General features: G+C 29.5%; 1 protein-coding gene and 1 long non-coding RNA gene across 15 annotated transcripts; both read left to right on the top strand.

Annotated features, from left to right (window-relative positions):
* Window positions 1-1,416: 1,416 nt before the first annotated feature.
* On the top strand, window positions 1,417-12,150 carry LOC130954881 (uncharacterized). Of its 14 annotated transcripts, XR_009076463.1 has the most exons (11): window positions 1,417-2,207; window positions 2,324-3,614; window positions 3,705-3,741; window positions 4,143-4,607; window positions 4,686-4,860; window positions 4,974-5,089; window positions 5,169-5,715; window positions 5,828-5,862; window positions 5,956-6,058; window positions 6,181-6,460; window positions 8,047-8,433. It is a non-coding gene; the product is annotated as an uncharacterized LOC130954881 (long non-coding RNA). The 14 variants fall into 14 exon arrangements; XR_009076456.1 differs by adding an exon at window positions 11,484-12,150 and having other exon boundaries at window positions 5,169-6,058; window positions 8,047-11,375; XR_009076465.1 differs by having other exon boundaries at window positions 2,324-2,392; window positions 3,551-3,614; window positions 5,169-6,058.
* Window positions 12,151-15,330: 3,180 nt separating this feature from the next.
* On the top strand, window positions 15,331-21,074 carry LOC130958077 (organic cation/carnitine transporter 4-like). The gene is made up of 2 exons (XM_057884969.1): window positions 15,331-15,733; window positions 19,801-21,074. Exons 1-2 carry the CDS (start codon window positions 15,331-15,333, stop codon window positions 20,976-20,978), a joined length of 1,581 nt encoding a protein of 526 aa, XP_057740952.1. The 3' UTR covers window positions 20,979-21,074.
* The last annotated feature ends 447 nt before the right edge of the window (window positions 21,075-21,521 follow it).

Here is a 21,521-nt window from a genome sequence, read left to right as displayed (position 1 = left end):
AGTTTGACTTTGTCAATTTTTTTCTCCATTCTTTTAACCCTTCTCGACCATACCTTCGACTGAATCGGTAATGGCGCGTGAGACGGAAAATGACGAAAGCATCAACAGGCTGAACGAAACAACACATTATGCCAGAACGGCCGACTTTGAAGTTAGATTTCGTATTTTTTTTAATTTTAGGATGGGGCTATTGTTAGGATAGTCATAAAGAACAAGAACATAGTTATATGAGTTAGCAGTTAGGTTTTTAGGAGGAATTTAGAATTCTATTTGGTTGTGCTAGGTTGGTATGACATATATTATTAGTTTGGAACTTTATTATTCTTGTGCTAGGTTAGTATGACACATATTATTAGTTTGGTATAACATACAGTGTAAACGAGATATACGTACTTTATTTTGTTTACACCGTAAACAAAATAAGACAACGAAATTTAAATCGATAAATACTTCAAAAATTATTTATTATAGTAAATATTATATTTATTTTATTTATTAAAATAAAAAATTCAAAGAGTGTTTGTGTTTGTGCTCCACTGAGTATCATTGAAATAATAAGAGACACAAAATAATGTATTCTCTCCCTCAGAAGCCACAACACAATTGATGATGAATCTGAACAAAAGCATTCTGATCTAGTAATATAGAAAAATTTCAAGTGTATTGAGAATATCGGTGTTCTAATTATTTTAACCGTTTCAATTAATATATATTATATATATTTTTTATAATTCAAATCAACGATTAAAATAACTAAACCACCGGTGTTTTCAGTAGACTTAAAATTCTTTCAATACTATATATTATATATACTTTCATATCACATCACATTAGCATATTCCTAAATTTTTGCACCATGCATACATATCTTTTATCTAATCTACTCTAGTAACCGTTTTTTTTGCTTCATAGATTGGACAAAATCTAACACCATCCACTATAATGAATCTGGAGGTAGGATTGCTGGCGGTATTGTAATTTCTTTTTCTCTATGTCTACTACCATAAAGGAGACACACCTCGCACATGGAAAAATGAATATTTGGCGTGTAAAATTTTGATTGCAGGAATTAGTATTTGTGGATGATCTAATTAGATTTGATTAGATAAATTGTAATATTATATTAGAACCGAGTGAGTTTTAAGTTAAGAGAAAAATAGTACTGTATCTTTATAAATACTTTAAAAATTATATTGTTAAAAAATATTAGACTTATAATACCAATTATTATGTGATCTTTCTTGTATTAATATATAATCATTTATGTACTTCTTCTAATTTTATTATATAATGTCATTTATGACCGAAATGTGTAAAATTAAATCTTTAAAATTAAAAAAAAATTTCAAATTAAAAAATACTCTTACTTAAAAAAGGAGTGACCTAAACGGGTTTCATTCTCACCCTCATCTTCTTTCCCCATTCTCTATCTTTCATTTGACGCTGTCTTTCCTCTCTCTATCTCTCTCATAAACCCAGAATAGCCATTCCCTTCGTTCTCTCCTCGATTGGCTATTCTCTCCTTCTGGCCTGGATCAATTCCGTCGGTGTTGTGACCTCGATCCTTCCCTCTCCTCTGTGTGACACTCTCTTTCTCTCTCATTTTCTCACTATCTCTCTCGCGGTGTTGCTCTCACGAACCCAGTTCTCTACTTCTCGATCTTTTTTGCATTCTACCGTCCCTTGCTTTTGCTTGAGACACACACTCTCTCCTTCTCTATCGATGTTTTTCTGACTCTGAAACCCTAGCCCTTCAACCCCATTTTCCTCCCTTCAGTTCGGGTTTCTCTTCAAATCTGGCTATTCTCTCAATGCTGCTCTGCGATATCTCTCTCTAGGAAAATTATTGATCTCAATGGACCGATGCTGTAAATGGCTGCAGTGACACCAACAGCATCTATGAAGAGGAAGAAACGATTTCTTCAATTACTCAAAATGCCGGTATATGCCCAGCGGAATCGGGATCTGGTCCAGTCAAAGCGGGGGGCTGGCGACGGAAGCGCTAAAGGCAAACGTTACCGAGTTTCATCGCTGTTTTCTGCCGCCAATGACCCCTCAGAACAGTGTCCGGAGGCATTGCGGAGGCCACTACGGAAACCATTATGGCGAGTTCGCGACTGAAATGGTAGACCTCGGATGAGGGGCTGGAAAATTTGGCCGAACACAGCAGAAGTCCTTTAATTCCAAATGTTCGCTCACCAGAACAGGTTAGATATCGGATGCTTCGTCATAGTGTTTTTTAGGATTTCTTTGGTTTTGTTTCAAATAAATGTTAATTACTATTATGTATACTGTGATCTGTTGGTATATGAAAATATATAAGAGATTAATTGAGTATCCAGCTGGATTCTGATCTGAGATTGCATCGGAGTTCTAGGGAAATAGAAATGAGGTCAGAACGTCTGCAAGAAAGTTAAGTTAAATAATTTTTCTTCTTGCTTATATTTATATAAATTATATTTAATTTGTTCTTTTTTTGTGGTTTAATGTTTATTTTATTTTGAGATAATGCATATTTTAGAACGAGTGAAATGAGAAGAACCGGTTGATTGTAGGAAGAGTAAAGAGCTTTTGGCTTTTTTTGAAGTTAAAGATTGGTTTCTGATATATATTTAGGTCCCGTTTGGATAACCAACTTAATTAAGCTCCTTTTGATAAAATAACTTAAACAATAAATGACTCTGTTAAAAGTAACTTATAAATAAGCTATTTTGTGTTTGGATTTTTAACTCTAAAAATGTTTATTTTATAGAAATGTGATGAAAAGTAGAAGTATTATGAGAGAAGTCATTTTTTTAAACTTCTCTATATGTTCCTAAATAGCTTCTTAGAAAGTTGCAATTTGATTTTGAAAATTGCACCCGACATTAATACTACTACTTTTCATAAGTTAAAAGTTAAAAAAAGTACTTCTAAAGTTTTCCAAACGGACCCAAGTGGTTCTAATATTCTATATGCTAAAGTTTTTGCTTTTTTTATGAGTTGTTATGTTAATATAATACATTGGAATGAGGAGTTGTGTTGAGACAATTTTTCTTTTTATGTTTATTATTTACATTGTTTATTAGTTTGTTTAAGTTATTCAATTCTATCATTCTATGCTTGACATGATCATGTATGTTCCTGCATATGTAATCTATCCTCTTTTTCTCTCTATGATTATGTAAGGCTGTGGAAGTTCCTTTATGTAAATTTTAACAAGTGTGCAAATTTATATTATGTCTATTAATTTTAATAGTGACTCCTGCGATATCTCCAATATAAATTTTCTAGACAGCCAAGAATACTTATAGTTTTGGTTTTAATTTCTATTTATCTCTTATGAAAATTTGCAATCGCTTTGTTGCCTTAGCTTGATTGTATATATGTTTTTGTTTCACATGGAAATATGCTAAGCATTCTATTTTGATTGAATCATTCGTTTATTCCTTTTTTTCATTTCTCTTCTTGTGTTGTTTGATTTAACTTTTTATTGTAGTTTCATTCTCTTCTTCAAGATACCACCCCTGCTGAATTGCTGATCACTTCGATCTTTGTTCTCATTATTTAGCTACCACCATCCATGACTGCAGCAGCTTCAGGAGAAATCGCTTGAACTGTTGTCGGCATCTTAGGTCTCTCTCACGTACTCTAATAAATTAATTACTTTAATTGTATCTACTATATCATCATTGATCTTAATTACTTTCTTTTCTCTTGCTCAGGAAGTATAATTTCTGCCTTCCTGTTGTTGTCCCCAGTGTAAGTTTGATATATTTTGCCTTCATTCTTAACTATCCCTTTTTATGTGGCCATATTTTTGTCATTTTTTATCTGCATCTGATCTTCCTAGAGTAAAAAGGAAACAAGTGTCTTAATTAGGATGATGCAAAACACTTAATTAATTAGTATTGCTTGTGCTGTTCTATCATTGGATTTTAAGGTTTAATGGGTTTCATTGATATTTAATTTGATTGTATGGTAATTAGCTAATTTTGGGTACTTAATTACTTTGGTTAGATAAAGATAACTCTTTATTTACTTCACTTCCTAATTGATTAATTTTTCTTTGGGGATTAAAGAAACATACCTTTGTTGTACATAGATCCATACTTCTTTTAGCTTTGTTAGTTAAAACGTGGCTAATCTTTTGGTTCTAGCAGCAACTGGAACAGAAGCATGTGGAGAAAAAACACTCAGAAAGTGAGACACATCTTCTAATAGTATAAAGAGCATGGGTTATTCAGCCAGGTGTTGCTTCCTCAGCTCTTTGGAGCCCAAAATGTATACGTGACATCTCAGTTTTTTGGATTACAAAATAAAGGGTAAGACTTGGTTCACTCTCTCTCTTCAAAACCCTAATGTCTCAAAGTTCTCTCTATCCCTCCCAAACGTAGCAGCGGCGGACTAAGCAGAGGAAGAGGGTGATGAAGACTCACAGGCGAGATGGACTATAATGGGGCGGAGGACGGCTCGAGACTTCTCTTTCTGAGGCAGTGACTCTCCCTCCCAAACGCAGCAGCGGCGGAATGATCACAGCAAGAGGGCAATGAGGAGTCAAAGAGGCGAGATGGACTATAACAGGGTGGAGGAGGGCTCGATGGGAAGGGAGTTCTTCCTCTGATGCGGTGAGTGTGACCTCTGGCCGATGTGTTCTCTCTCTCCGTGGCCGACTTCCTCTTGAGGGTTTTTTGATTTTGTTTCAGGTATCACCCGCGAAGTCGTTTTATCCCAAAACGACAATTCCAAGATCCACTGCCTCATGTCGAGTGATGATGCTGTGAAACCCGTACCCTTCGCTCGCCGGCGCCCCACCGGAGAAGCTACCAGCAGCTCCGATTCCTCTCACCGCAAGCGCACCAAATTTCTCCATCATTTCAAGTGAGATTTCTGTTATTTTTTTTTGTTTTTAAAGTTAACATTGTTGGAAATTATAAGCTCAAGTTGTATATCGGTATGATTATTGGCTTGCTGATGGAATGTTTTGGTCCAAGAGGATGGATTTGATTCTAGTTGTGAGGTAGAGGCCGAAGGTGAATGTGATGAATCTGACGTAGCAAAAGTAGATCAAGGGGTCAAAATGGATCTCATCGAGGATTTATTGCAAATAGTATGCCCCCAATTTTTAAGTCAATTTGAGATGTTAATGGTTTTAAAATTATCCACTCATGCCTATCCGGTAAATGCAGGTTTTCTCATTTTTGGATCCTCCCAATCTATGCAAAGCTGCGCCAGAGTTTGTACGCAGTGGAGCTCCTGATGAGCATAATCACGGGTACTCCATTTAGATTTCTAGCCACTTCTGAAAATCGAATTTCTAGATACATCTACACCGTATCTCTGCCAACTGATTGGGATTCCTTTTTCTTATTTGGAGGTGAATGATGGGTTGGCATGAACTACAAATTACTAACAGTTTTAGAATTAGAATGTAATGAATGTGTTAATTTTGGAGTGTGATTTTTCATTGGTAGTTATTGTTTGTGTCTTTGCGACTGCAGTGGGAGATTTTAGAATGTAATGAATGTGTTAATTCTGAAAATGTTTATTCCCATTCCGTGAAATCATATCCTTCTTCAAATGATGTTTTGCCTTTACAATACTATACAAATGAGAATCAGATATCGGGACTCTCTGGAGTTCGCAATACTGGTGTTTTAGGTTACACGACGTCTGTGGTACCTTTGGAAGCATAGTGCTCTGGTGGAAATTCTTTTGCCTTGCATGATTTTATAAGTAAGGATATCTTGTGTGTTAGAAATTTCTTTATGTATCCCTTACAGCTATTATCCACATGGAAATTTTTAAAATTGGGTCTTATCTTCTGCCTGCTTATATTATGTCTTAGTTGACAAAAAAAGCCATTTCTCCGGTAATAAAGGGGTTAGTTCCTTGTCTTCTTCCTCTACTATTCTAACTTTTAAGGCCTTAATTGTTTTTCATCTGAATCTAGCTATTTGTGTCTCATATTCGAAGCCAATGATTGGTAACTTGATTGGCATGCAAGATCAATATTCTTTGAGTTTTGCAGAAAGAAAAAGTTTTGTCTTGCCAATCCATGAATATATCATGGAAGTAGGTATGTGAGGGTTTTGGGTTCATTTAATTTAAGTTTTTTTGGAATCTGTTATTACTGTTTGTTCTTTTATTTCTGAGCATGATGTTCGTATGGTTTTTATCAATGTTTGTTGTTGGCTGCAGATGGTGAGGAGTGACAGATTTAAGATGGGGCAAGATTGTAAGAACAGTATCTTCATAAAAGGACTGTGAATGAAGATCTCAGAGAAATCTTCATTGAGATGATTGAAAGGTGTTGACAATGGCCGATGTAAGTTTATCTCACTGATATGAAATGACACTCGCTAGGTGTTTAGCAGAAATGTTTCTTTTTTTTATTTCTAATTTTTTTATTGTTATTTGTTTGTTTAATGCATTGGTTTATTGGATGATACTCCCTGCGAGAATTGGAAGAACTGAGACGGTAAATCCTGTACTTTGGTTAAGGTCTTGATTTTAACTGTTTGTGAGATCTCTTCGGATCTGTATCATTATCATAACCTGAGAAAAAAAAAATTGATGTCATGACAGATCTGTATCATTATCTTGTGTATAATTCACTTTAGCATTGGTTTCCTTAAGAATTTTTTCTTAAAAAATAAAAATATATTGCTGCTTGGGTTAAAAAAAAAGGAAGTTTAATTGTTTTGAATTCTGAGCTGATTTGATAAGAAATTTTGGATTAAATTTACTATTATATTTTCATTGTGTGTTTTTGGCATGTTTTAAAATCTTGATTTTAATTTTTACATAACTTCTCTAGAACTTATATTTTCAATAAATTATTGATAGATTTAGTAGCTCTTATTTTTTTTGGAGACTATCTCGTGTATAATTGACTTTAGCCTTGGTTTCCTTAAGGATTTTTTCTTAAAAATAAAAATATATTGCTGCTTGGGTTTAAAAAGGAAGTTTAATTTTTTTTTATTCTGAACTCATTTGATGAGATATTTTGGATTAATTTTACTGTTTTCTCATCTGTGAAGTGTTAAATTTTGGATTAACTTTAACTGTTTATGTTTATGTGATATCTTCAGATCTGTATTATTGTCATAACCTGAGAAAAAAATAAACTGATGTCATGACAGATTTGTATCATTATCCTCTGTATAATTGATTTCAGCTTTGCTTTGCTTAAGGATTTTATCTTAAAAATAAAAATACCTTGCTGCTTGGTTTGAAAAAAAAGTGGAGAATTATAATTTTTAAATGTGAACTGACTTGATGAGCATCTTTGGATGAAGTTTACTGTTTTTCCATATGTGATGTGTTAAACATGTAATTTTTGGTTGGTGTCATTGTGCTTTTTTTTTGTCTTACAGGTGCGTTTTCACTTTCTTCTAAATCTATATGAATTTCCTGTTGTTTTAGCTCCAATGCTTTTGGCATATGGTTATGCTTATTGATCTCTTGCTGTCTTTTTGAAGTTGGCATTTCATTGATGCGATATTGTCTTATTTATTTTAATTTTTCTAATAGTGGTTTTATATCCTTTAAATTTGAGAGTATTACTATTATATTTTTCAAAATGTGTTTTTGGCATGTTTTAAAATCTTGATTTAAATTTTTACATAACTTCTCTGGAACTTATATTTTCAATAAATTATTGACAGAGATTTAGTAGTTCTTAAGGATCTTTTTCTCAAAAATAAAAATATATTGCTGCTTGGGTTAAAAAAAAGCAAGTTTATTTTTTTAAAATGCTGAACTCATTTGATGAGATGTTTTGGATTAACTTTACTGTTTTGTCATCTGTGAGGTGTTAAATTTTGGATTAACTTTAACTGTTTATGTGATCTCTTCAGATTTGTATTGTTATCATAACCTGAGAAAAAAATAAACTGATGTCATGATAAATCTGTATCATTATCTTTTGATATATGGTTATGCTTATTGATCTGTTGTGTTTTCTTAGGATTTTGTTTGATGTGTTTTGAGTAAATACACATGAACTAACTGTTTTTTGTTTTTTTCCCCTTTTATATTGGGGTCTGATCACGCTGGTCCCAGAGTGCCTCTCTTGCTCTCGCTCTCTAATATTGGATTAGCGGTATTTGACGTCAAATCAAATCGGCCACCGAAAGTTCGTGGACGCTCGATAGGGAGGTTCAGCTCTCGAAGTCCAAGATCTGGCAGTTATTCTTGGTTTACAGTGACATTTTGTTTTAAGAGCCAAATTGATTGTACCTTCGACTTCCCATTTAGGTTTGTGGTACTTTAACCTCTTGCAATCCTTAGCTCTACTGCTTTCTTTCTTGCAATCCTTTTTGTTTCGGTCTTCTTCCTGTCTTTCTGAAGTTGACATTTTATTGATGGATTGTCTTATGTATTTTAAATTTTTCTATTATTGGTTTTATATTCTTTTAATTTGAGTGACTTTACTATTATATTTTTCAAGATGTGTTTTTCAGCATGTTTTAAAATCTTGGTTTTAATTTTCACATAACTTCTGTAAAACATATAATTTGAATAAATTATTGACTGTTATTTATTAATTCTTGATTCTTTTGGAGATATGGTTCAGTATCTCCTTTTTCAGTATCTCTTTTATATTCTTTTAAACGTACAATTTTTAGTGTTTCTCTTTTTTCTTTCTCGATTTCACGCCTTGAGCTACTTGGATTTCTTATGCTTTCCTTAATATTAAAATTGCAAGATAAATTAGGCTTTAAGATCTGACAAATGTTATTAGCTTTATCAATTCTTGTGTATAATTGACTTTAGCTTTGCTTTGGTTAAGGATTTTGTCTTTAGAATAAAAATATTTTGCTGCTTTGTTTGAAAAAAATGAAGAATAATTTTTTGGGATTCTGAATTGACTTGATGAATTTTTTTGGATTAAATTTGCTGTTTTTCATCTGAAATGTGTTAAACATGTATTTTTTTGTTGGGTCGTCGTTATTATCCATCTGTTTTATAGGTCCCTTTTCATTTTCTTCTAAATCTACATCAATTTACTGTTATTTTAGTTGTAGTCTTTTGGTAGATGGTTATGTTTATTGATGAAATATGTTTTGTTTTGATTTCTGTTTGTATTATTACCTTTTATTGTATTGATTTTTAGCCATAAATAGTTTTGGTTGGAAATGTTGTTACAGTTGTGAAAAGATTAATTCAAACCTTTTTTTCCCATTATTCTTTGTGGCATGAACAGTTGCTCTATTTAGCTATCAAGCTTATGTTGCTTCTTTTTCTGAGAAGTTTGAGTATTTGATTCTGTTGCTATATTTTTTTAAATAAAATTAGTAAAAAAATTATCTTTATTTGTTGCTCTCTTTTGTTTATATCTTCATTCCTTGATTGTATTTTTTTTAAGCACAATTTTTGAACTTTATTGATGGCCTCTTTCTTCTTGGGCATTTAACTACATAGATAATTAGCTTGTGTGTATCTTCATTGGGAATATGACATTTTTTTATTGGAAATCTAATTATATAGGAACCCTAATAAAATAATGATACCTATACTAAATGGTGTCATCATCTAAGTCTACCACCCCTAAATGTATGCATAGGTTTTCTTTTTATTTTGGTTCTCGCTTTTCCCATATGTGTTACTTCATGTTGTTTTTGTTATCTTTCTCTTCTCTCTCCTCCTCTTGTCATCCAATCCTCTTTCTTGCTCATATCTATATGAAATGTGGGAAATCATATTTCATAGTTTTATGAATTCAAAGGATTTTTTTGTAGTTATTGATTTGAAGTTTTTCTTAGTTGTTTAGTATGTATAGTCTTATCTGTGTAAACTAATACATGTATACTGCTTGATAGAATGTCTATGTGAATAATTTGAAAGTTAAATTTAATGCTATAGATCTTTACAAAATATATTTATAAATCAGAAATAGAAATCAATCTCAAGTTTTGGTAAAAGAATCGGAATATAGTTTTAAATTTTAACATTCAGATTACATGATTAAGAAAAGGTGGAGCTATAATGTTAATAGTGATAGAGCTATGATAAGTTATATGTTCCTATTATATAATTGTACACTGCATGAATTGTGCTTAGACAAAATGTGTTATTTCTTTGAATTGTACTTGAATTGTACTTGGTAGTCTTGGCTTCAAATTTTGTTTTGCTTGTGTGTTTTTTTGTTTAAATTTCAGATTGTATTATTGCCTTTGATATTCTTGATTTTCAGCTACATGCCTTTGTAAGTTTACAAAAAATATTTTTGAGCTATATGCCTTTTATATGCACTTAGTTGTTATCTATTTGGCACACCATTTGTGACTTACATCATATGCTTGAGGAAGACGATAACTTTTTGTGATGAGGCATGTTTGTACAGAACCAAGTGCTGAATATTTGGAAGTTATATTTTTTTATCTTTTTATGACTATAAGACGCTTCTTGCATAAGTTACTCTCATTTGGTTCTTCTCTTTATGAAAAAATAGTAATATTTTGAAAGATTTTATTTTCTAATTTGTATAATAATTAAAGAAGTGTACTACTAGAGGATTTGCTTATTGTTTACTAACAAAAATTTAGTTGCTTCAATTCGTCACTTGAATTGGATGTTGCCTATTTAGTGAGGTGACATGCTTTCAAATTTCAATTTTCTATATTTTGTCATGAAAAGGTTTCAAAGTTCTTTTTGTTCTTTGTTACAAGTTTGGGTGTATTCTTTGGATCTTTGATCTTGAGTTTGAAAATGCTAAAAGTTTTTCAAAATAAGTTAACAAGTGTGGTTTTAATTTAATCAATTTGTGTGCACTTTCTTAAAAGTAGTTGAATATAACAAGTCTTATAAAAATCCCAATTGCTAATCAAGGTTTATGTTTTGGACTATGTTGTTTATAACTTTATATTTTATTTATTGTCACATAATATATGAAGTTGAACAATATCTCATCACAACTGATTTATAGAGGGCTGACATTTCATTTTGTTCTTTGTCCTTTGTTTTCTATTTTCATTTTGTTCTTTTTTGTTTGTTGTTTTGTACGGTAAAACCAATTTTAAAAAGTTTTAGTCGTTTGGAATGGTCACTTAAGTTGACTAACACTTATTTAGTCTCATTAAAAGTTCTCAAAATCATTTTTGTTTGTTATGCTGAATTTTCGTTTAACTTGTGTCTCTCTAGAATATGACAATGTTTGAAATGTTGATATCAACTATTTTATACTTTTTTCTCTACAAGAACATTGATCCAAGACAAAGGGATAACCAAATTTACTAAAAAATGCTTCCTTTAGAGTTTCTGATATATATATATGGTCTACTCTCAAATTTAAGCTATGTTGAAATTTTAGAGAGATTCTTGAGTATGAAGTAGAGCAGGAAATGTGTGTTTTAGAAGGGAATATCGCCACCTACCAGACTATGACAGCAGTAAGCAGCATAGAACTACATTAATAATGCATGTATATATTACTGTACTGACAACGTGTTTGGATTGTTAAAATAAATTTGTAATTTTAAATTGTGTTATATTCACAGCTTATGACTATGGTTGAATGCATATGGCGAGTTGGTGACAAAAAATAGATAGAATCATCTTATTTAGATTTAATTTTAAGCTTGAGTGGTGCATGAGAAGAAGAAATTAATGTGTTTGAGACACCGACCATTTTCAATCAGTTGGATGGTGGGGAACCATAAATTAAAATAATATATACACACATATGCATATAAATGCTTCTATACTACTATTACTCATTCTCATTATTGCATTTATGCCAAATGTATGTAGAAATTCATGAACGTTTTTTGTCCATACATATGAAGCCATTGATTTCTAATTAAAATGTATTGAACCTGAAAGTTACGAGGCCATGGGCTTCACTTAAATTCTCATTCTCTTTCAATTATGTATTTGGTATTTTATGTTTTTCTAGTTAGTTTCCCTCCTCACTCGCAATAAGTTAAGGTTGTCAATTTCACATTAATATCCAAGTTCATCCCTTGCCATTATGTTCTGGGTTTTGGGTGTATTCTTTGGACTTTTTATTTTGCGGTTGAAAATTCTAAAAGTTCTTCAAAATAGGTGAAAAAGTGTGGTTCTCTCTTAAAGAGAAAAAATTGGACCAAATCTGTGATAAAGTGGGATTCTCTTTCAGTATAAAGCAAGGTTTTGAGAACCGAACCGGTCATCGAACTGTTCTAGTCACTGGTTAAAATAAATAATTTTTTTTATCATAAATTCTTTTATTAAATATTTAATACTTCAATTTGTGTATTAATTAGATTAATGTAACATTGATCATAATTGGTTGAAGTTCACCTTTTTTTTTTACTCCGATAAATGAAATTATTTTGTAGTATTTAATATAATTTAATTTGTTTTTTTAAATAAATTTCAAATTTATTTGAAAAAAAAGTAATTTAACCAATTTAATGTTAAAAGCATAAATTAAACATTTTTGTTTGGATAAATTTTTGTTCTTTTAGAGAATTTTAAAAAAATTAAAACAGAGTAAGGGAACATAAATAGAATTAGTGTATGGTATAATAATATTTTTGTAGAATTAAGCATTTTATAATAAATTTATGTTTTTGTTGATAAAATAGTTCTTTTAAACAATAATTAGCTACTAAGATTATAATTGAAAATTTGAGTTGTAACTACAAATAAAAAAAGAAAATTGTTAACTATTTATTGCTTGAAATTTATTAGTTTCAACTTTATTTAATTTATGAAAGATTTAATTTTTAATGTATATATTACAAATTTCGTTAGAAGAACGAAAGAATTAATTTGTCTAAGAAGGAGAATTATATAAATTTTATAATAAAAATTTATAACATATTAAAGAAGTCTACCTAAACCTACTCATTTTAATATTTTATTTAACGAACAAATTTAAGATATGGACAATTTTTTTTAGGAGAAAAAGAAAGCTGTGATATTTAATTATAAATTCTACGGTGGACGCAGCTAGTCATTCTGACCACTTCCGATGTTTTTTTCGCATGAATCGCTACAAATATATAAATACCATAACTATCATAAAATTAACAAATAATGCAAATATAAAAAGGAAAAAAAAAAAACTTCTTTTGTCTCATTTGATGTGGTATTTTTTTGTCTTATGTTTTGTGAGTTAGTAGATTAAAGAGATAAATCTTAGCAATAGAAATTTTTTACCCATACGTTGCATAGGTCTTCTGCTAGTATATATATATTCATTTACCTCTATCTTATCCACTCATAAATTTTTAAAAAAAAATAATCATCACATCTTATTTTAAAATTAAGGAATTTGCTAAGGTTTCTAATAATCTAATAATTAAGTGTAAAAGATAGTATAATATATTAAAAATCTTAAAATTTAAATAATTGATTCAATTTTTTAAATGCAAATAATATGTTTAGAATACTATTTAGTTAACAGGATTCTAAAAATATTTTTATTGACAAATTAATATTGTTGAATATAGAGGCATTCATATATATACTTCGACTTAACTAGTTAAAATTTTCAAAATTAATAATTTATAACATAATAATATCATACTTTTTACATATAACCAAATGATTTATTTAATGTTTAGTCTTTATTTGTTGCTCATATTATTATAAATAAAAATAAATAAAATCGTAGCATAATCAAAACAAAATAACTACAACTTTTCATTTAAAATTAATAAAAATTCTTACATAAAAAAGACATATATTAGATATATAATATTTTATTAAAAAATGTCATCATTTCTGTTAGGTACATCATGACTTGTTAACCTAATCCTAACTATTTTATGCTCCATACACACCTTTCAATATTCTTATTTGGACTAGTCTAGTCTTATTAAAGATTTTTATTGTTTTAAACTAATGAAGAAAAAATTAATAGACCTCATCAAAGTCTACAATAGAATGGTTCATGATTTTGACATTTGGTAGGTATATATATTAATTGGTGAGCTACTTTCACTTTCACTTTCATTTATATAGAACTTGAGAGTGCCAAACAAAATTAATGGAGAACTTCTCCAGCTCGAAGGGTACATAAAGTTAAAGGAATTAGGGCTAGAAAGTATGTATCCAGGTATCATAAAAGAATATTCTGGAGCTAGGTTTTATAGACGAAGATAGTGTTGTTCCAGCGCCAAACTATTTTATGCTACATACACAGCTTTCAATATTCTTATTTGGACTAGTCTAGTATTGTTTTAAACTAATGAAAAAAAAAAATTATTAGACCTCAAGTGTATTGCATAGCTGTTGTTAAAAGGTGTATGCTACATTTTTATGGTAAACAAAATTTAACAATAATTCAACAATAATAAGAATAATAATTGAATTGGTCAAACGTCACACATCATAGTAGTTTTAATTTTAATAATTCTAAAATTATCATTTTTTATTTTACAACTTTCTATAATAAGTTCTACAATTTATTAATCTTGATTTCAAATTAAAAAAACAATACCCACATAAATCTAAAAGGTAGTCACATTTTTATTATATATTTAATTTTATTTTTTAAATAACTTCTAAATGAATTTCGAATGTGTCTCCACATTTAGATGAATGATTAGGTCTTCATCTCTAGCCTATATACTTAGTGGGTTTTGCCTAATGTACTTAGCTTCATCTCATTAATAATTCTATATATATATATATATATATATTGTTTACATTTAATGGTTAACAAAATTTAAATGTATAACAAAATTGTAAAAGATATTACTACGATGTGAAATTCCAAAACGTTATTAGCTCCCAATTTTTATTGGAAGTTCTATTATATTAGAGACATACATATATTCACCATCGATTAACTACAATTAATCATAATTCATACTAACCAATAATTTTTTACATTCTCTATAACATAAAAATTTTAGTAAAATCAATTATCATTTCTTAAAAAATTATTTATTTTTTTTAATTTTTAAAAATGTTTAAATATAATATCCCTTAAAATTGGACATAACAGTCTTTCAAATGTTCCATCAATCTATTAATCTTTTCTTAACAATTATCAAACCAAAAGATCCTCAATATCAAAATATTGATTATAATTATAAAAATTAGTTTAAGTTCTTAGATTTTTAAACATTAAAATCTCTTATTTTAGCTTGAATTATTTGGAAAAAAAAGCAGATCTAGTGTTTTTTTTTTAATTATTTGGACCATACAATCTTAAACACTTTTTATATTAAAAAACCTGCCACATGAAGTCATGAAGCACTTCTGCATGCCAAAGCACTTCTGTTAACTGACACCCTCCAAAACTATAAATAAGCCAACTAGCCTCTAATCTCTTTGCCTCTCTTTCTCTCACCCACACCTTAACTAATTAAAACAAGTTTTATACCTCTGTGCTAAGAGTGTTTTAAAATGACAACCACCCTGTCCTCAAACAACCACGAGCTCAGTAAGCTGCTGGTGCAGTCGACAGGGAGGGAGGCGGAGACGAAAAAGCTCTGCATGGATGAGATGCTCCGAAAATATTGCGGAGAATTTGGAAAATGGCAGTTAAAACACTTCATCTTCACAAGCCTCGCGTGGGCGCTGGAGGCCTGCCACACTATGGTTATGATTTTCGCCGACCGCGAGCCGGAGTGGCAATGTACCGCCGCCGCCTGCGGAGTGGTTGGGAGCACCTGCGGGATCCTACCGGAGGAATGGGAGTGGGTTGCTGGACGCGGCAGCTCCACCGTATCGGAATGGGGACTTATTTGCGGCGACAAATTCAAGGTTGGGCTCGTCCAAGCCTTGTTCTTTGCAGGATGTATGGTTGGTGAGCTACTTTCACTTTCACTTTCATTTATATAGAACTTGAGAGTGCCAAACAGAATTAATGGAGAACTCCTCCAGCCCGTTGGGTACATAAAGTTAAAGGAATCTATTCTGGAGCTAGGTAGGTTTTATAGAGGAAGATAGTGTTGTGTCTGCATAGCTGACAAACTTGATAAGATCAAAGCAAGTGTTGGACACACATTCCCACTTTTAAATTGAAATAAATAAATAAAATAAATAAATAAGTTGTCTTTTAGCTTTGGTATAGACCAAGTATGGGCACTTAAGTTTCTGCCTCTGATTTTTTTTTTGGGCCAATAATTCATTCAAAATATAAGAATTATTTGATAGTATTTGTGCACATATTTTTGATGGAGTAACCCAAACAAAATACCGTACCCAACACTGGCCAACTTAATAAAAGCAATATTACTTGAAAGTTGAGGTTCGTTTTAATATCCTTTGAATTTTTCAAATCGAGCCCTAGACTCTTTTAAGTCTCGGTCATTCCTTTAACTTCAATATTGGTTTCATAGGCTCTATGGTTCTCTTGGGAAGCATGGAAACTAACAATTATTGGTAGTTTGGCACCAAATCATATGATGTTGTGAATTTGAGCCCTGTCAGTGTGCCTGTGTCGGTTCTGTTATCTCTTAGTCTTGCAATTTCAAGAGTTTGGTGTGTCTATGTTTCCATGTGGTTTTGTGTCCATGCTAGGAAGATGCTTTATAATATACTTATTTTCCTGATTGCCTTTGATATTGCATATTGAAATGATAACTTGTTATATAAAGTGAAAAGTGTTAAACCTTAAAATAAAGTTATATAGTCATATGTATGAGTTATTCTTTGCAGGATGTATGATTGGTGAGCACTTTCACTTTCACAGTTTGTTATATAATATGTATGCAATTCAGTTTGTTATATAATAATATATAAATAATAATGATTATTTTCTAACATTTTGAAAAGTATCGGAATAATTATTTTTTAAATTTTCAATTTAAATCATAATAATTTAATGAAACAGTAGTAATATTAACTGAATGTGTCGGTATAAATTATTAACCATTTTCGCACTTTGTTATCTAAACAAGTAGTTTAATTGTTATGTATGTAATTCTCAATAGAATAATTATGTTTGCTATTAATAATAATTTTCATTGAAAAAAAATTAATATATATTAAATTATATACATATAAATATAATTATTAAATTGACTCACAATAATTATTTATGGTCATAATTATTATATATAATATTTGTTAATAATAGGATATTTTAATGAGAAAATACAAAAATAGTACTAAATTTTTTTTGGTGTGCAATTATTATGATAAACTTCATGTTATTATGTCTTTGAAAATTATTGTTAAATAGCAATCTTAATTGGTATCATTAATTGCTTAGTTGTTAAATTAGTATCTGTTTAGTGTTAAATAATTACTAATTTAACTTATTTTAAATAATTACTAATTTAAATAGCAATAATTTTAGTGTTAAATTTAGTGTTAAATACCAATAATTACTAATTTAGTGTTAAATAGCAATACTTATTATTTGTTAAATTAGTATCTGTTTAGTGTTAAAATTTATAAGTTCATCATATACTAATAAGTTAATATTTGTTAAATTATTATTTAATTCTTATTTGATAATTAAATTATAAAGTTTGATATGATCAAATAAATCATCTAAATAAAATTTGAATTTATTTTAAAGATTACTTGAAAGTTGAAACATGCAAATTCTTTTACTTATATATCAATATTTTACCATAAAATAATTTCAAGTCTTTTCTAATTTATTTTTTTCATATCAATTAAGCAATCAAAACTCAATAATAAAATTTTACTTTATTTTATTAAATATTTTTTTTTCTGATTATCTATCTTTGAACAAATCATAAACATGTGATATTGAAAACTAAAATTTATTAGATATAGCTAAATATCATTTTTTATTTTAAAATTTTAATTTAAATTTTTTTTAATAAAATTACATATTTTAATACTTAAGAGGCCAAAATAGGTTTAAAATAGTATATTCAAGGGTTATCAAATTTGTACATATTTATGTGAAATTATGAAATTTACTCAAATTCATCCGAGTCTATTTAAATATAAATTATTAATTATTAAATTTATTTTAATAATCTAAATTCGTAAACTTGTAAAATTTTAAAAGTTAACTCGAAAATTTAACAACTTTATTTTCTACAAAATAAAATCTGTAAAAACAAATTATGAATATATCAAATCAAAATTTACAAAAAAAAAATTATAAATTTGGTCTCAAAAGATAAAAGATTAACAAAATTATATATAAAAAGAATATTATTTAATTGTTAATATTAAATACACGTACGCTTTAATTAAGATAGACTTTTTATTTGTAGTGAACAAACTTATATGCTAAAAATAAAAATAAAAAAAAACATTTATTACAAGATATATATTAAAAATAGTTTGAACTTGTAAAAAAGTTTTAATAATTAATAAAAATTGTAAAAAAGGTTTAGGATTTACGAGGTAAAAAGAATAACTCAATTATTTCAATCTTAAATTGCAAAAGACAATAAACTTGAGCTATTTAATGTAATGTTTGAGAAATAGCTTAGATAAAAATAAAAAATAAAAAATACATTTAACGTAAAAATATAATTTTTTTTGTATAGGATCCAAAATATATTTTTTTCTTTTGATTGGTTTTCTCTTTGGTTCAGTTTGTGCATATTTTACTCATATAGAAGCGAAATATTTAGGTAAAATATTTACATATTTTTCATATATAAAATTATAAAATATGACTAAAACTTTTAATATGTATTTTGTTATTTTGTGAGTGAAATATGAAAATGATATATAAAATAATAAATTTTAAGATTTCACACAAATTAAAAAAAATGAGAGAAATGAAAAAATGAGCAAAATTAAATATTCTAGCATTATTTTTCATCAATTTTTTTACTGAACTTTTAATTTTATAAAAGTAATGATAACATATGTATTTAAGAGTTAATTTAAAAAAAAATTAAAAATTAAAATTAAAATTTTACTATAAAAAATTATTTGAAAAAAAATAGCTTGACATAATTCACATAAACAGATTGACTCATTATATATTATAATGAAATAGTTTAAGTTGGGTAGATTAGATATTTTCATTCATTCCAAACTGGAAAAAAAAAGAAAAATTTGTTGCAGGCTTTTTCAGACTTTTCATGATTGATATGCACAATATTTTTATTTCTCAAATCTTGATCACATGTATTATTTAATATATATTTTAATGGTGGTAAAAATTGAAATATCATATTCCAAACAAGTAGAATGACACACGTGACTATACTGTAATGATAATCTGATGTCTTTTTTTATTATGGTTGTTATTTTTTTTATTTAATTAATAAATTTAATTTGCAAATCTTAAAATTTCGTAGAACATAAATAAAAAAGTTTAATTAGTGTTAAAATTTAGTAGAACATAATTTAAGGATCAAATTTGTATATTTAAAAATATTAAAATTATAAATCTAACATTTAGATTTATAAAGTCTTAAATCTAATTATCCAACCCTATTTTATAGTAAAACATACCAACTCCTAATAACATTAAAAAATATTATTGTTAGTCCAATTTTAAAATTAAAAAATATAAACTTATCGTGTTTTCCTTAAAATATTTGCATTATTAGGAATATAAATATTTTCTATCTTAGACTATATATAATATTTAATAACAAAATATTTTAAAAAATAAAAATAGAAAATATTTTGTTTTTAAATTTACATAAAAGATACCGTAATATAATTAGATTTTTTTTAATAATTCTAAACACTTTCTTAATCTAAAAGTATTTTCATAAACTAAAAGTTTAATTCCAAAATATATTCTTCTCCAATCTTGCATATTCAAAATACTCATAAAAAGAATCAATTAATCACAAAAAAGAAAAATTATGTAGGTTCAAAATTTTGATATCAATGTAATAAATGTAAAAAATGATTTATATACTAGTATTATTATTGTTGTTGTTTAATCATAGAATTAATTTGTATTTTTAGGTGCCGGAATATTTGGCCATCTGTCAGATTCATTTCTTGGAAGGAAAGGATCACTAATGATGGTTTGTGCCTTAAACGCCATCTTTGGTTGCCTCACAGCATTCTCCCCAAACTATTGGATCTATGTCATTCTCCGCTTCCTCACTGGCTTTAGCACCGGTGGCGTTGGCCTATGTGCATTCGTCCTTGCCACCGAACCCATCGGCCCCGCAAAACGTGGCATCGCCGGAATGTCCACCTTCTACTTCTTCTCCATCGGCATTGCCATCCTCTCCGCCATTGCCTATGTCTTCCAAACATGGCGCGAGCTTTACATTGCGTCCTCCATCCCCTCCATTCTCTTCTTGATCCTCGTCGTCCCGTTCCTCTCAGAGTCTCCAAGATGGTATCTTGTTCGCGGAAGAGTAACCAAAGCCATGAAAATCATGTCCACTATTGCTTCCATCAATGGAAAACACCTCCCTAGTGGTGTTCTTCTTGCACTCGATGAAGAAGTCGAAGTAGAAGAAGAAGCAAAAACAGAAGCACCAACATTGACCTATAAGAACAAGTCTTTGGAAAACAAAGATGTAGTTGGTGGTTCTATCATTGACGTGCTTCGAAACCCAGCCACTAGAATAAGGTTGATTCTAATGGTGGCAATTAACTTCTTTTGCGCTATTGTGTACTATGGTCTGAGTTTGAACGTGGTGAATCTTGATACTAACCTTTACATGAACGTGGCGCTGAACGCGGTGGCGGAGATGCCGGCGTATGGGATAACGGCGGTTTTGTTGGACAAGTTTGGGAGGAAGCCGTTGGCAATAGGGACAATGTGGTTCAGTGGTTTGTTTTGTTTATTGGGTAGTTTAATGGGGAATGTTGGAGTGTGGAAGTTAGTTAGAATGGTGTGTGGTATTTTAGGAATATTTGGGATGGCGGGAACCTACAACTTATTATTTATTTACACGGCCGAGTTGTTCCCCACGGTGGTGAGGAATGCCGCACTAGGGTGCACGACGCAGGCTGGACAAATGGGGGCGATATTGTCGCCAATGGTGGTGGTTTTGGGAAGGCTGCCATTCGTGGTGTTTGCTGTGTGTGGGATTGTGGGTGGTATGTTTGCATTTTATTTGCCGGAAACTTTGAATCAACCACTGTATGATACATTCTTTGGGTTGGAAGCTGGGCTTGTTTGATATTTTTATATTATTGGTCCACTAAGATTAACTTTTTAGTATCATCTTCAAGCAAGACTTTAATCTTATGGTGATCATGTATGTCTTACAACAACTGTGGATGGAATTCTTGAATATTGTGTGTATGAATGAGTGTGGTGTGGGTAAAGTTTGTAATGGTTAAAAACTTGGTTAGACCAAGTAATGGATGAAACTCTTTAATATTGTGTGTGTGAATATGGTGTAACTGAATTTGTAATGTCTATGATTGGGACTATCCAATCCATTTTAAAAAAGAAAAAATTATGGTTATCTTTATTAATATTGTTTTCTAGTGATAAAATTTTAGTAAAGTTCAAGGTTACCGAGGAATTCTAAATTTCTAATTTACATATTAGTAATTGTAAGAGAGAAAATGATGTGTTTCAACTTTCATTTAATCTTACTTTGCATTCTAAATCTCAAAACTAATAACGTAATTAATAAAAAATATTATAAATTATAAATATAATAAGAACTAATATTACATTAAATTTTAAAGAAATTTTGTTTTCAAATATCAAG

This window comes from Arachis stenosperma, chromosome 10, assembly GCF_014773155.1.
Source record: "Arachis stenosperma cultivar V10309 chromosome 10, arast.V10309.gnm1.PFL2, whole genome shotgun sequence".
Taxonomy (NCBI): domain Eukaryota; kingdom Viridiplantae; phylum Streptophyta; class Magnoliopsida; order Fabales; family Fabaceae; genus Arachis; species Arachis stenosperma.
Note: the sequence above shows the minus strand (reverse complement) of the source record. Positions and strands in the feature narration are given on the sequence as shown.

Excerpts from the sequence above, each read along its gene's own strand:
- LOC130958077 (XM_057884969.1), top strand. The coding sequence starts at position 15,331 with ATGACAACCACCCTGTCCTCAAACAACCACGAGCTCAGTAAGCTGCTG. Across the intron at positions 15,734-19,800 it reads CTTTGCAGGATGTATGGTTG|GTGCCGGAATATTTGGCCAT; the intron begins GTGAGCTACTTT and ends TTGTATTTTTAG.